The 15,950-nt window shown below is 43.0% G+C and overlaps 1 protein-coding gene across 3 annotated transcripts in view; it reads left to right on the forward strand.

Moving 5' to 3' along the window:
- Positions 1–15,950, forward strand: part of SRGAP1 (SLIT-ROBO Rho GTPase activating protein 1) — a 299,333-nt gene that overhangs the window by 105,586 nt on the left and 177,797 nt on the right. For all 3 annotated transcript variants that reach the window (XM_033959332.1, XM_033959333.1, XM_033959334.1), the window contains exon 4: positions 13,102–13,164. In XM_033959332.1, the coding sequence (XP_033815223.1) occupies positions 13,102–13,164 (63 nt within the window). The remainder of the gene's footprint in view (positions 1–13,101; positions 13,165–15,950) is intronic.

Consider the following 15,950-nt stretch of genomic DNA (forward strand, 5'->3'; position numbering starts at 1 on the left):
TCCTGGTCTTTTATGTCAAATCCTTTTAATATTTTAAAAGTCTCTATCAAATCCCCTCTCAATCTTCTCTTTTCGAGGGTGAACAGTCTCAGTTTTCTGAGGAGTTCATGGTAGCTCAAATTCTCCATACCTTTGACTAGTTTTGTGGCTCGCCTCTGCACCCTCTCCAGCAGAGTTATATCTTCTTGAGATATGGAGACCAGTGTTGGACACAGTATTCCAAGTGTGGTCTAACCATTGCTCTGTAAAGTGGCTTTATGACGTCCTCCGACCTACTCGTGATCCCCTTTTTAATCATGCCCAACATCCTGTTTGCTTTCTTTGCTGCTGCCGCCGCGCATTGAGCCAATGGTTTTAGGGTTCTCTCTATCAGGACCCCCAAGTCCCTTTCTTGTTCGCATTTGGCTAATGTCACACCCAATATTCTATATTCATGTTCTTTGTTTTTCTTTCCCAAATGCATCACCTTGCATTTGTCTATATTGAAATTCATTTGCCACTTTATCGCCCAATTTTCCAGCTGGTTCAGATCCTTCTGAAGATCCTCGCAGTCCCTTGGAGAGCCAACCCCCCGACATAATTTTGTATCATCTGCAAACTTGATTATGTTGCATGTCGTTTCCTCTTCAAGGTCATTTATAAAAATATTGAACAAGATGGGCCCCAAAACCGAGCCCTGGGGCACGCCGCTAGTCACCTTCTCCCAATCCGAGAATTTCCCATTTATGATCATCCTCTGTTTTCTGTTCTCTAGCCATTTGCCAATCCATCTGTGCACTTCTCCTCCTATTCCATGACTTAGTAATTTACTCATAAGCCTTGCGTGCGGGACCTTGTCAAACGCTTTCTGGAAGTCCAAGTAAATTATGTCCACTGGTTCTCCAGTATCGATTTGTTTGTTTACCTTGTCAAAAAATTGAAGCAAATTTGTCAAGCATGACTTCCCTTTCCTGAAGCCGTGTTGATTAGCACTTATTAGGTTGTGCTCTTCCAGGTGTTGTACAATGGTATCTTTAATTAGTGCTTCAATTATCTTCCCAGGATCCGATGTGAGACTCACAGGTCTGTAGTTTCCCGGTTCACCTCTTGATCCTTTCTTGAAAATTGGGATGACATTTGCTATCCTCCAGTCATCCGGTATTTGCCCGGTTCTAATTGACATGTTTGCTAAGGATTGTAATAGTTCGCCAATTTCTATCTTAAGTTCCTTTAATACTCTTGGGTGAATTCCGTCCGGTCCAGGGGCTTTGTCACTTTTAAGTCTATCAATCTGAAAGTATATCATGTCCAACCCCACATGTATTGTTGCGAGGCTCTCCTCTATGCTTCCGGCGAATATCCTCTTTGTTTCTGGCATTGTTGTAGTGTCATCATTTGTAAGGACCGAGGCAAAGAATGAATTTAACCTATCGGCAACCTGTTTGTCTTCTTTTATTGACCCTTTCTTGTCTTGGTCGTTGAGAGGACCCACTACCTCTCTTGCTGGTTTCTTTCCTTTTATATATCTAGAAAACGGCTTGAAGTTTTTGGTTTCTTGCGCTATCCTCTCTTCATAGACTCTTTTGGCGTCTCTTACCGCTTTATGACACTTTTTCTGGTCGATTTTGTGGCAGTTCCAGGCCTCTGTCGTTTTTTCACGTTTCCATTTTCTAAACGAGTTCCTCTTATCCCTCACTGCATCCTTCACCTCTTTGATAACCAAGCTGGTTCTCCTTTGGTCTTTTTTCGCCTTCCTTTGGTTATCTTTGGTATGTAAAGATTCTGTGCTTCTGTAATGGTGGTTTTCAGTAGAGACCATGCTTGATCAACTGTTTGGATTTCTGCTTTCCCCTTCTTAAGCCGTTTTTTAACCATGGTTCTCATGCTTTCATAATTCCCTTTTTTGAAGTTAAAGGTTGTGGCCTTAGGCTTGATTGGTTTCCCTTTTCCAATGCCAATGGTAAAATTGATCTTATTGTGATCACTTGTCCCCAGCGGGGCCGTAACCTCTACATCTGCTGTCCTTCCAGTAATGCCATTTATGACCAAGTCCAGGATTGCGTTTCCTCTTGTTGGTTCTCCCACCATTTGTTCAAGGAAGCAATCTCCTATCATTTCCAGGAATCTTGACTCCCTGGCGCAGTTTGATGTCCCCATTTTACAGTTTATCCCCAGAAAGTTGAAGTCCCCCATGATAGTTACATTCCCTGATTTACATCCACGGTTAATTTCCTCCATCATTTCTTTGTCTGTTTCTTCAATCTGTCCCGGGGGTCGATAATAGAGGCCAATTTTGATGTTTGCTTCTTTTTGTCCAGGAATCTTTATCCAGAGGGACTCCAGTTTACCATTTGCTTCCGTCTCCCCTACTATAATAGATTCTATCTCTTCTTGGACATACAGGGCAATACCCCCCCTTTTTGCCCGATCCTATCTCTTCTGTATAGTTTATAACCATTTAATGCCGTGTCCCATTCATTTTCTTCATTCCACCATGTTTCTGTTATTCCTATGATATCCAGTTGTTTTCTTCTTGCTAGTTCTTCCAGTTCGCCCATCTTGTTTCCTAAGCTTCTAGCATTTGTGTACATACATTTGAGATTTGTTTGTGCTAATTTCCTGGATTTAGTGGTCCTCGCTTCCCTTTTTGGATCTATCTGATCTTTCTCATTGCCTTTTGTAGTTTCTTCGTGCACTTCCCTTATAATTTTGCGGTTGCTTGAAGTTTCCTCCTCCGGATATCCTGATGTCCGAGCCATCGACTGGTTGTCGACTGTCGGCTCTCCCCTGATCTTTAGTTTAAAGCCTTCTCAATGGACTTCTTCGTGTTCTCAGCCAGGACTCTAGCTCCCTGTTTGGTGAGGTGTAGGCCGTCCTTCCTATAGTACCTGCTTATTCCCCAGAATGTTGTCCAGTTTCGCACAAAGTCGAAACCCTCTTCTCCGCACCATCGCCTCATCCATGCATTTACTTCTCTCAGTTCATCCTGTCGAGTTGATGAAAGAGAAACAGAAATGTTTCTTCCTGTAACATGCAAAATTTAAAAATAAGAAGTGCATTTTTCTACCTGGGAAATTTGTTTTTTCTATTTGGACTGATACTAATCTACTTTCCTCTTGTTAGTCTTTTCCTAAGTTTTCCTAAGTTTCTTCTCTACTGTTTGCCATTTTCCATTTCTTCTCTATCCTGTGTATACCACTTTGTTCTGGGCATTTGCCACTGACATTGATGGATTGTTTTCATATTTTATCTCCTTTTCTCCTCTGCTTCTTCATTCATCTTTAGCTAGATTTCACACCTCTTTATCTCACCTTCCAGTCCTGATCTCCTTCTTTTTACCTCTTATCTAACTACATTGGATGTAGAAAGTCTGCACCCTGTTTCAGAACATTCACCTTTTGCTATCTTATAACCTCTAAGTAAAATACATTAAAATAGTGTTTTTGATATATAAACACTAGCCTATAACAGCCAAGTGAAAAATATATTCAATACATTTTTAGAAAATGGAGTAGAAAAAACATGGTATAGCGTGGCTGGATAATTTTCCCCCTCCTCCTTGTACTTCTGTTGATATGGTATAACCAGTCCCCTTTAAAAGCAAACTCTAAGGGCTAGATTCTCAAAACTGATGGGCTACTCTTGTAGCCGTTATTGTAACGATATCAAAAAGTTGAGTCATTCTCCAAAAAACATGCAAGCAGATGAGGTTGGCAGAGAGTAGCGAAGGTTCGCTAAATTTGCATGTGCCTATGCATTCGGCACATGTGCAGAATAAACGCACAAAAAAGCTGAAACCAAAATTGAAGATCGGCAGGAGGGATGGCCACTTCCTCCTGCTGCCAAAGTCATGCAACATCCCCCCCCATGGCAGCGGGAAAGATGCCCACTCCATCTTGCCGCCATGCAACCCCCCCCCACGAACCACTCCCTGCAGCGGGAGAGACGCCCACTCCCTCCCACTGACGAAGTCAAGCAATCCTACCCCACCCCCACAGCAGCAGGAGAAATGCCCACTCCTTCCTACTGCCAAGCAACTACCCACCAACACCCTCCTGCAGCAGGAGAATTGCCCACTCCCTCCCACCGCCAAGCAACACCCCCCTATGATACACCCATGGCAGCGGGAGAGATGCTTATTCCATCCCACTGCCATGTAACCCTCCCCTCCCCCGACACCCCCCCCAGTAGCGGGAGAGATGCCCATTCCCTCCTGCCACCATGCAACCCCCCCCCAGATACCCCACCCCTATGCCTCTGATAACTCCCCCTTACCTTGTTTATGATGGCTGGCCGGAGGGATGCCTACTCCCTCTGGCTATCAGGCCTGCCTCTTCAAAATGGTAGGCCTTCCCCTCTCTGATGCATCCTGGGATGTGCCAGGGAGGGGCCTAAAGCTCTGATTGGCCCAGGCTGTTTAAAACCCCTCCTATGGGCCTGAAAACTAAAATAGAACCTTTTGGTCTGAATACAAATTTAATCATGATGCCTGGGATTTCATGCCCATAAATATTTTCCTTTTGCAGATTCCTCAAATAGGTTTCTAGCTTGCATATCATGATTTGGGTCTCTGTAACCTTGAGCTACATGTAGGAAGTGGGAATTCTCATGGTTTCAAATTTTGTGGAACTTGAAACCATGAACAGCCTGAACTTCCTGCTCACTTGACTTAGATTTATAGAGAGAAAGTGAAAGATGCATTGTTTCTAAGGCAGCTCTGGAAATTGTAAGGCAAGGGGAATAGGATGTAGACTCCCAAACGTATTAATTCCCTGAGAGTGAAAAACATATGTGTGAGAGGGAGGGAGAGAGAGAGAAGGCTGGAGGGTATGAGTGAGAGGGAGAAACTGATTTACTGAAGTTTTTTTACCCATAGACACAAAGTAGTAGTAAGTCAGATTCTAAAAGAACTATTGCTGATCTGGAAAGAGATTTCCTCTGTTCACTGGAGATAATATTGGAAGGATGGGGTGAGAGAAGGAAGAGAGGTGTCTGCTGCTGGCTCCTAGATTTTGTAAAAAATTTGTCAAGGCCGACTATACCCTATACATCATGTTGCAAACCAGATATCGTAGATTCCCCTGACCAAAACAACATCATTTTCCTACCATAAACACTTGTTTGTAAGCCATATTTTCAAGTTCTTTTTAAATCTCACATATCATTTCACTTGCCGTAACTTCAGTACTTGCCGTACTGTTATGCTATATACTGTGTTCTCCCAAAATACCATCTAAAAAGGTTACAGTTAGTGCAAAATACTGCTGCCCATCTTCTTTTGAATAAGCAGGCACTTGACCATATTACACCCATTTTAGCAGAATTACACTGGTTACCAATTGAATAATACGTTTATTTTAGATTTATATTTTTAGTCCTTAGCCCTGCGTATTTGTGATATTTTCATAATGAATGAACCTGAAATCTTCTCATAGTACCCAAATGGAATTAGACAGCAGTTGGGCCCTAAGTTCTTGAATAATCTTTCTATGGAGTAAGAAAAGCATGCAGTAAGCCAGCAAAATATTTTTGATCTAATGAAGAGTTGTAACCTGCGAAGCAGCTAAAGACTAGCAAAAGATATAAGTATGACAGGGGTAACCTGCTCTTTGAAACCGAGATCCTTATCCAGCCAAACTCCTAAATATATATATTTTTGAACTATGGAGAAAATTCACACCTGACCGCTTCCAATCTATTTCTAATCCTAGGCAAACAAAAGATTTGATCAATATCATGTCCCCCACTATGAGCTCATGTAAACATCCTGTGGTCTAGCAATAAATCAGGCTTGTTAAAAAAAAAACCCAACCCAAAAATCTTGCTCTCTTAAAGACAAAAACACATTATAACAAATGTTAGAATCACCAGCATATAATTCAAGATATTTACATTATACGATCACTAATAAAACCTAAGAGATTTTCCATGATCTCTACTGAGGGAGATGGGGCCAAGTACAAAATCAGCCCTAAACATAGTTCATAACATTAAAAAAAATACCTTTACCTAGGGGTAACTTATGTAAAGATCAAATGAAAAGTTAATTCTTATGAAAAATTAATGCCAACCTTAACTATTTTTCCCTTAATCTAGATATAGTGATACAGCAGTCATCTCAAGTAATAGAATGCTCCTACCTCACTCATGTGAGGGGAGAGTGTGGTGCAGTGGTTAAAACTACAGCCTCAGCACCCTGGGGTTGTGGGTTCAAACCCACGCTGCTCCTTGTGACCCTGGGCAAGTCACTTAATCCCCTCATGGCCCCAGGTACATTAGATAGATTGAGAGCCCACTGGGACAGACAGGGAAAAATGCTTGAGTACCTGAATAAACCCATGTAAACCTTTCTGAGCTCTCCTGGAAGAACGGTGTAGAAAATTGAATTAATAATAATGTTTTATTATGAGTCAGCATATGGAGTTCTTTATTTAAAGTGAAATTTTGAATTAGCATGAACATAAGTATAGCCTTACTGGGTCAGACCAATGGTCCATCACGCCCAGTAGCCTGTTCTCACAGTGGCCAATCCATGCCATTAGTACCTGGCAAAAACCCAGAGTAGCAACATTCTATGCTACTGATCCAGGGCAAGCAGTGGTTTCACCCATGTCTTTCTCAATAACAGACTATGGACTTTTCCTCCAGGGGGTGAAGAACTTATGGGCACGACAGAAGAGCGGGACTTGGGTGTGATTGTATGTGATGATCTTAAGGTGGCCAAACAGGTTGAAAAGGTGCCGGCGAAAGCTAGAAGGATTCTAGGTTGCATAGGGAGAAGTATGGCCAGTAGGAATAAGGAAGTATTGATGCCCTTGTATAAGACTGGTGAGACCTCATTTAGCATATTGTGTACAATTCTGGAGGCTGCAACTTCAAAAAGATATAGAAAGGATGGAGTCGGTCCAGAGGAAGCTACTAAAATGGTATGTGGTCTCCATCATAAGGCGTATGGGGACAGACTTAAAGATCTCAATCTGTATACTATGGAGGAAAGGTGGGAGAGGAAAGATATGATAGAGATGTTTAAATACCTACGTAATGTAAATGCACATGAGTCGAGTTTCTCATTTGAAAGGAATCTGCAATGAGAGGGCATAGGATGAAGTTGAAAGGTGATAGGCTCAGGAGTAATCTATGGCAATACTTTTTTACAGAAAGGGTGGTAGATGCATGAAACAGTCTCCTGGAAGAGGAGGTGGAGATAGAGACTGCACGTGTGAGCTCTCTGACAGAGAAAGAAATAATGGTTACTGGGGATGGGCAGACTAGATGGGCCATTTGGCGATCTGGCGATCTATCTAACAGGGGGGGGGGTCCCTTTAGGCTATAACAGTGCTTCACTTGTGTTCCATCAGCATTCAAGACATATTTTGAACGTTGGATTTAAATGAAGTTACATCAAGAGAAGTGGAGTTTTTTTTTACCAGTGAAGCTGAACTGAGGTTTTTTCTCCACTTCTCACAGTTTGAGCCCTGTCCCTTAGATAGGGGTGTGATTGGTGTTGTGAAGCTGTGTGGTGTTTGCGATTCCCCTCCTATATATTAGTATCTGGAGTTATTGTGTGTGTCCTTTCCTTAGGTTTATTTGGTAATAGAAATCATCCATTATTATACTGTTGCCCAATACTTCAGCTTTCCTAATCTCTGAAAACATTTCTTCATCAGAACACAGTTTAAAAGTCCCATATTAATCAATATCTATCTTAGGATTTCTCTTATGAGTTAAATGTGATTACCATTCATTGTATTGCAAACTGCTATGGGTGAATCTCTTCATAAAAGGGTAGTTAATAAATCCCAAGAAATAAATAAATGTAATAAAACATCAAGATTCTACCTTTTTCCCCTCCTACAATCCTGGCATTTAATTCCTATAAAATTCCTATCTCAACCACTGGAATAGTCTCTATCAAACTCCGAATACAACCCAGTCTTTTACTGTACCCATCTATTATAACATAGCCTTGACATTTAAGAGACTGATGTAAAAAATCATTATCCCCAGTCCAATCAAAATTAGAGGAAAAATTCACATTTCCAACTCTGTCAATCCTATTTTGAAGACATTCATCTCCTCATAAAATCCTTAATTCCACCCACACTGCCCACTATTCCTCACTTAACCCAATGCAAAATAAATGCCTGCAAACACAAATTTACCCCCCATTATAGCCTACCCACATGATAAAATCAGTTACGCACTTAGGGCTAGATGTACAAAACATGGTTTATGAGGGCCGATTTTTTGGCTGATTTTTAAACAGTGATCGATGTTCAAACGGCTGCCCATGCAAATGAGTTTTATAGACCAGTGTTCTTCAACCTTTTGACCAGGGCTGTGGAGTTGGAGTCGGAGGAAATTTCGGGTACCTGGAGTCGGAGTCAGAGTCAGAAGTACAAAAAACTGAGGAGTCAGAGTCGGAACATTTATCTACCGACTCCATTTTTGAACTTGGCATACCAATCACGAGCGATTCTTTCAGCTATAGCACCCACTATATACACAGCACAAATGTTGCGAGCAGCTTCTGCGACCTTAGAACCTTGATTAAAAGCAAAAAGAAGGTGATGTCGAAAATGCTCATTTCTCTCAACTTGACATTCCATTATAACGATCTGAAAATTAACCAGTGCTGTGGAGTCAGAGTCTGAGTCGAGGAGTCGGAGGAAATTTCGGATACCTGGAGTCGGAGTCGGAGTCTGAAGTACAAATAACTGAGGAGTCGGAGCCAGAACATTTATCTACCGACTCCACAGCCCTGCTTTTCACACCTATGGACCGGCGGAAATAAAATAATCATTTTGTGGACCGGCAGTTGAAGAACACTGGGCTAAGTCATGGGTCAGACCTCGCCCATTTCTACCCCAGACCCCACCCCCATAATAGTACTAATTGTAACACCATTTTTTTCTATTCATTTTTCATATATACAAACACACACACACACAATATAATCGTATTTACAACACATAATGGTTAACCACAAAATTAAACTACACAAAGCACACTGTATGCTTCTCAATATTCATTCCTACCAGAACACAGATAACCCCATGCAAATGTAGGACCAAAAACTAAAAATACTAATACAGTGGTACCTCGGTTTACGAGTGCACCAGTTTGCGAGTGTTTTGCAAAACGAGCAAAACATTCGCAATATTGGTGCCTCGCAAACCGAGCTTACCTCGATGTACGAGCACCTCCCCCCTGCTATCCGGCACCCCCCACACGATCCGGCACCCCTCCGCTCGCGTCGCCCCCCCCCCCCCCCCCGCCGCCGCGATCTGATATCCTCCGTACCCATCACCCACCCGAACGTATCACTTACCCCCCCATCTGGCATCCGGCACCAAGGCACAGGACATGCCGGTGCCGGTGCCCGAAGATCTCTCATCCTTTTTGCTGGGCCATGAGCATCTGCGCATGCTCAAGGCCTTAGTTCCTGCTCTCTCCGAGATTCTCGAGATCTCCGAGAATCTCGGAGAGAGTAGGAACTAAGGCCTTGAGCATGCGCAGATGCTCAAGGCCCAGCAAAAAGGATGAGAGATCTTCGGGCACCGGCATGTCCTGTGCCTTGGTGCCGGGTGCCAATGGGGGGTAAGTGATGCGTTCGGGTGGGTGTTGGGATGGGGAGGATATCGGATCGCGGCCGGGGGGGCGATTCGAGCGGGGGAGGATTCTGGATCACGCGGGGGGGCCTTCGTGAGCGGGGGGGAACAATGCCGATTCGCGAGGGGGGGTAGAGCAGTGCCACTGGCCTCGGGGGGGGAGGTAGAGCAGTGCCACTGGCCTTGGGGGGGGGGGAAACGAATCAAGCGAGTTTCCCTTACTTTCTATGGGGAAACTCACTTTGATATACGAGTAATTTGGTTTATGAGCATGCTTCTGGAACGAATGACCAGTGACCACAACATGGTATGGTTCAATATCAGGAAAGGTTTCACTAAATCTACTACACTAACCAAAGTCCTCAAATTCAAGGACACAAATTTCAAAGAAATGGGAGACTTCGTTCACCAGGCGCTACAAAGCCAAGAAGAAACCGATAACGTGGAAGACATGTGGTCGACTTTGAAAGCAACCATACAAGAAGCAACAAACCGCTATGTAAAATCAGTAAGTAAACGGCGAAGGAACAATAAGCCACAGTGGTTTACTGCGGAGATCTCAGACCTGATCAAGGAGAAGAAAAAAGCATTCATCTCTTACAAACAATCAGGGAAGCAGGACTCTAGAGCAGACTACCTGGCCAAATCAAAAGCCGTCAAAACAGCAGTCAGGGAGGATAATTCCTCATGGAGGAGTCTCTAGCAAAGAACATCCAGAAGGGAGATAAATCCTTCTTCAGGTATATCAGTGATAGAAGAAAAAACTCAGGCGGGATTGTACGTCTTAGGAAACCAGACGGAGACTATGTGGAAAAGGATTCGGAAAAAGCCCAACTATTAAATGAATACTTCTGCTCAGTCTTCACCCGAAAAGCGCCAGGGCTCGGCCCTCAGCTACAGACAAGGGTTGGCTCAGTTGACCCGTTTAGTAACTTTGAGTTTACGCCCAGCAGTGTCTACGGTGAGCTGTCAAGGCTCAAGGTTAGCAAGGCAATGGGGCCGGACAACCTGCACCCCAGGGTGCTTAGGGAGCTGAGTGATGTCTTGGCGGAGCCACTGTCCGCGCTCTTCAACCTCTCCCTTAGTACAGGCAGCGTCCCGTTGGACTGGAGGACGGCTAACGTCATTCCACTCCACAAGAAAGGCTCAAAGATGGAGACAGCAAACTACAGACCAGTGAGTCTAACATCGATAGTGAGCAAACTAATGGAAACTCTAATCAAACACCAATTAGATAAGATCCTGGATGAGGAGAATCTACGGGATCCCCGACAACATGGATTTACTAAGGGGAGATCCTGCCAATCCAACCTGATCAGCTTCTTTGACTGGGTAACGGGGAAGCTGGATATTGGGGAGTCCCTGGACATCGTGTACCTGGACTTTAGCAAAGCATTCGATAGCGTACCACACCACAGGTTACTGAGCAAGATGAGTTCTATAGGATTAGGTGACACATTGACGAAATGGGTTGGGAGCTGGCTTGGAGGTAGGCTCCAAAGGGTGGTGGTGAACGGCACTCCCTCCGAAATGACGGAGGTGATTAGTGGAGTACCACAGGGCTCAGTCTTGGGCCCAATCCTATTCAACATCTTTATAAGAGACTTGGCAGAAGGGCTTCGAGGTAAAATAACATTATTCGCCGATGACGCCAAACTGAGTAATGTAGTGGGCAAATGCACAACAGACGAAGATTCAGTGCCCGACAACATGATGCACGACCTACTCCTACTGGAGCGATGGTCTAGGACATGGCAACTCAACTTCAATGCCAAAAAATGCAAAGTTATGCACCTGGGCAGCCAGAATCCATGCAAGTCTTATACCCTTAATGGCGAGATCCTAGCAAAAACGGTAGCAGAACGAGACTTGGGGGTAATCGTCAGTGAGGACATGAAGTCTGCCAATCAAGTGGAGCAGGCTTCGTCCAAGGCAAGACAAATCATGGGCTGCATACGAAGGGGTTTCGTCAGTCGTAAGGCGGAAGTCATTATGCCATTGTATAGATCCATGGTGAGGCCCCACCTGGAATATTGTGTGCAATTCTGGAGGCCGCATTATCGCAAGGATGTGCTGAGACTGGAGTCGGTGCAAAGAATGGCCACCCGGATGGTCTCGGGACTCAAGGATCTACCATACGAAAAACGGCTTGACAAATTACAGCTATACTCGCTCGAGGAGCGCAGAGAGAGGGGGGACATGATCGAGACGTTCAAGTATCTTACGGGCCGCATCGAGGCAGAGGAAGATATCTTCTTTTTCAAGGGTCCCACGACAACAAGAGGGCATCCGTTGAAAATCAGGGGCGGGAAACTACGAGTTGACACCAGGAAATTCTTTTTCACTGAAAGAGTGGTTGATCGCTGGAATAGTCTTCCACTACAGGTGATTGAGGCCAGCAGCGTGCCTGATTTTAAGGCCAAATGGGATCGGCACATGGGATCTATTCAACAGGGCAAAGGTAGGGGAGGGACATTAAGGTGGGCAGACTAGATGGGCCGTGGGCCCTTATCTGCCGTCTATTTCTATGTTTCTATGTTTCTATGAATTATGCTCGTAAACCAAGGTACCACTGTATATACAAACAAACCCTAAGATGCAAGACTCTGCATGCACTACAACCCCAGAGGAAAAGAAACAAATGCATTTCTTCCTGATTAGACAGCAGATGTAAATCAATCACTAAATTAAAAAATAAAATAATTCCCCCTACCGTTGTTGTCTCCCTCCCTCCATGCTGTGGCTTGCCTACTGGCCTGCCCCCCCTTCTCCCCTAGTGTTATCTTCAGGCCGGCTCCCTCTTCCTTGGTGCTGCAGTGCACAAAGCCATGGGCAGCGGCTCCTTGCGCGTCCCACGCCTCATCTGGAAGCCTTCCCTCTGACGTTGAGACGTCAGAGAGAAGGCTTCCGGTTCAGGCGCAGAACGTGCATAGGAGCCTCTGCCCATGGTTTTGTGCACTGCTGCATTGAGGAAGAGGGAGCCGGCCCGAAGACAACGTCGCATTGATCTGTGGACCAGCAGCTGAAGAGCATTGCCTGGGGCCTGATGCACGTGCCGGTCCTGTGGACCAGCAAGAAATTTCTGCGGACCGGTACCGGTCCATGGACTGGTGGTTGAAGAACACCGTTATAGACAGCAATCGTAATTCCATCCAATCACTCGCTTAGAAACTGGCTCTCACACATGCACAGAGCCAGTTCGAGGAAGCCCAAACAGCTGAGAGGCAGGGGAAGCCCAAAAGCAGCCTCCTGCTACTCATCTTTGGGGCGTCTACTATGCTTTCCAAATGTCTTTCATGAGCTGTTCCAATTGGAATTTTTTTTGTCATTCCACATATCTCCCAAATCAATTATTTTATAATCGTTACTCTTTGGAAAATCTTGATGAATTTCTTGAGATTCTTCTTTTGCTATTCATTTTGTTAGAATTTGAGGGCCATGGATTCATACACAAGTAAAATATTTTGTGAGCCTGAAAGTCTTATTTCTATCAAATTTGTTTTAATTGCAGAGCAAGGAAATTGCATTCCAGCTTCATGAGGATTTAATGAAAGTACTTAATGAACTTTATACGGTAAGCTCTTTTCTTTAACATCTCTTGTCAGAGTTGTTAGGTGGAACAGGTTATTTGTTACTTTTCTTTAAGTAGCCTTACTGCTGACATTCTTTGCTAGCAAAAATTATGTAGTGTTTTATTTTGCCAAGTACAACAAATAACAGTGTTTCACAGATTCACTAACAGTGTTTTAAATTGTTTTCTTACTGATTTATGGGTCTTGTGAGCTATGTTTGTAAACATTGTTTTATTCATATAGCCATTTTTATTAATCATTTGCCTTTAAAAACCTGGGAAAATCTCAATAGACTTGTACTGGAATAAGAGAAGTTAAATGCATCTGAGATAATAGTAATATAAAAACTGGAGACAATAAATTAAGGTAGCTCTTTTTCCTTATGCATCTCTAAGTGGTTCAAGATTTAGAAATTTGAAAAGTGGCTGCTGGTAGCTGTAATGTGAAACGCGTTCTTGGCATTTCCATAAATGCCCAATTATAAGAGTATAAGATTAATTCTAATTTTAGTCGCTATGAGAAAAGAAATCAACATTTGGAAATAATTATAAAACAATTACTTATTTCTAGGCTAGACCTTTTTTCATTTTTTTTTTAAATCAGACAAATGATTTATTTGGGAAAACAGTGTCTTGGTCACCTAGTTAGATAAAAATCAGCCACATAGTGAGGTTATCTGATGCCACTAACTTGATACAGATCTCAGAGCTTGCAAAAGCAAGAGAGTTTTTCTATTCATTATTGGAAGCTACCATGCAGCTGCCACCTTGCTGGTCAGTTCTGCATATTTTTGTCCACACTGGTATATGGGTATAACTCTTCATTCTCCCAGTGTTCTTTTTTCTGGATCCTACCCCCTACTCCCTTTCTGTAGAAGTTCAAGTGGCACAATTGTGGAGTGAAAATGTCCATCATTGACTTGTATAAAATTTCTGGACCTTGATCATGACATCCTAAATTGCTCCCATTGCTCCTGTTGTTTGCAACTGTCACCAGGGGTTTTGCATTCCAAGGGATATGAAATGGAGATCTGAAGCCTAGTAAGTCACTGCAAAGAGGTGAGAGTGAAGACCAGAAGTCATTCCATTTCTAGGAAAGAGTCCATAAGATGCATTTTTTTCCACCCAAAAGTGGGTGGCCTGGGGCTGGTGGTCTGGCTGGCTTGGGGCTGCCTACCAATAGACGTGCCCACCACTAGATGTGCCCTGTACCCTGTCCCGGCCTACCACCAGAGGGGGGACAGGGTACAGGGCACACCATTTTGGTTCAGAATTTTTTTTTCTTGTTTTTTCCTTCTCTAGAGGTGGGTGCGTCTTATGGGCAGGTGTGTCTTATGGAGCGAAAAATACAGTAAATAAACTGAAGGAAGAAATAATCTGGCATTTTAAGAAAGGGTTATTATTGGTATATCTTCCACTGCACAATTACTGTGAGGTCCTGCATGAGTTAATTGATATTATTTAGTTTAGTACATTTATATTTCACCCAGTTCAGGATGGATTATAGAACAAAGTATTTCAGTTTACAAAGTTCCTGGATTCCATACATGCACAGCACATTTTATCCCTCATGGATGCTTTTGATCTTATATTGCTGATTGGATGTTAGATTTACTCTTTTACCTGACTGTATGAGGTTGTTTTTAAAATGTATAATGTGAGAACACTCTTAGACTGAGTGTTTTTTAAACTGATTTTTTGCTGGATGCCTATTTAAAGGTAATTGATTCTTGAGTGGGAATCAAAATATTGCACCCTAAGCATTTATTACAACACATAGCGGTTTGAATTCCTTTAGTACTTTTTCAGATGATAAGTTGACTGAAACAGTTAATAAGATTGATGTTTGGTGTAGGGCTTTGACATATTCAGTTGAATCTATTGTCTCCTTAAATTATTGTTTCTGCAAAGCTCCAGCTTCTTGGTATACTGAAAAGTTCCATGCCCTAAAAATATGGGGCATAAATTGGAGATGTAGAAGTAGATAAAGAAAATTTAATAGCAATTATCACATTTACTTTAGAATTGTTTCTGTTATGAAGAAAAGCTATTATTCTACTACAGCAGTATCTCTTGAACTTTCTCGAGCTGGGGCACACTAAAGGTAGTGGCCACGGCTCGAGGCACCCAGAAGTGTACGGACTTCAATGTGATGACATGACACACATGCGTGACATCATCACATCGACATCCATGCATGCGCAAAGGCCCTCCAGACGGGCCTTAAGATGCCAGTAGGGGGTGCCAGCAGAGAAGAGGGTCGGAGAGGCGTTGGCACCGGCTGATTGCCTACAGCAGTGTTTCTCAACTATTTCAAGCTAAGTACCCCTAAGTCTAACAAATATCAACTGAGTACCCCAACCACATACCTCTCAAGCTCTGCCCTAAGCCCACCCAAGCTCTGCCCCAGATCCCACCCCCTTTACTAATTGTAATGCAATTTTTTCCATTCATTTTTCATATACACATGATATACACATCAGATATAAATTCTCAAAACTGACACATTTCATTCACTATATTGAAAATAAAATCATTTTCCCTACCTTTGTTGTCTGGTGACTTTATTTTCTGTGCTTTTAACTATGTTTCCAGTGCCTTCTTATCCATTGACTGTTTTTCTCTCCTTCTTCACTTTATGCCTTGCATCCATCTTTAAATAAATAATATATGAACTGACTTCGCATTCAACACAATCGATGAAAAGTATTACTTTTTAAGGCTAAACTAGAGGAGGGAATGCACAAAATACATACCAAAACTGAAAAGCTCTCACACCACAAAGTGTA

The sequence above is a fragment of the Geotrypetes seraphini genome, chromosome 9 (genome assembly GCF_902459505.1).
Source record: "Geotrypetes seraphini chromosome 9, aGeoSer1.1, whole genome shotgun sequence".
NCBI classification, from domain to species: domain Eukaryota; kingdom Metazoa; phylum Chordata; class Amphibia; order Gymnophiona; family Dermophiidae; genus Geotrypetes; species Geotrypetes seraphini.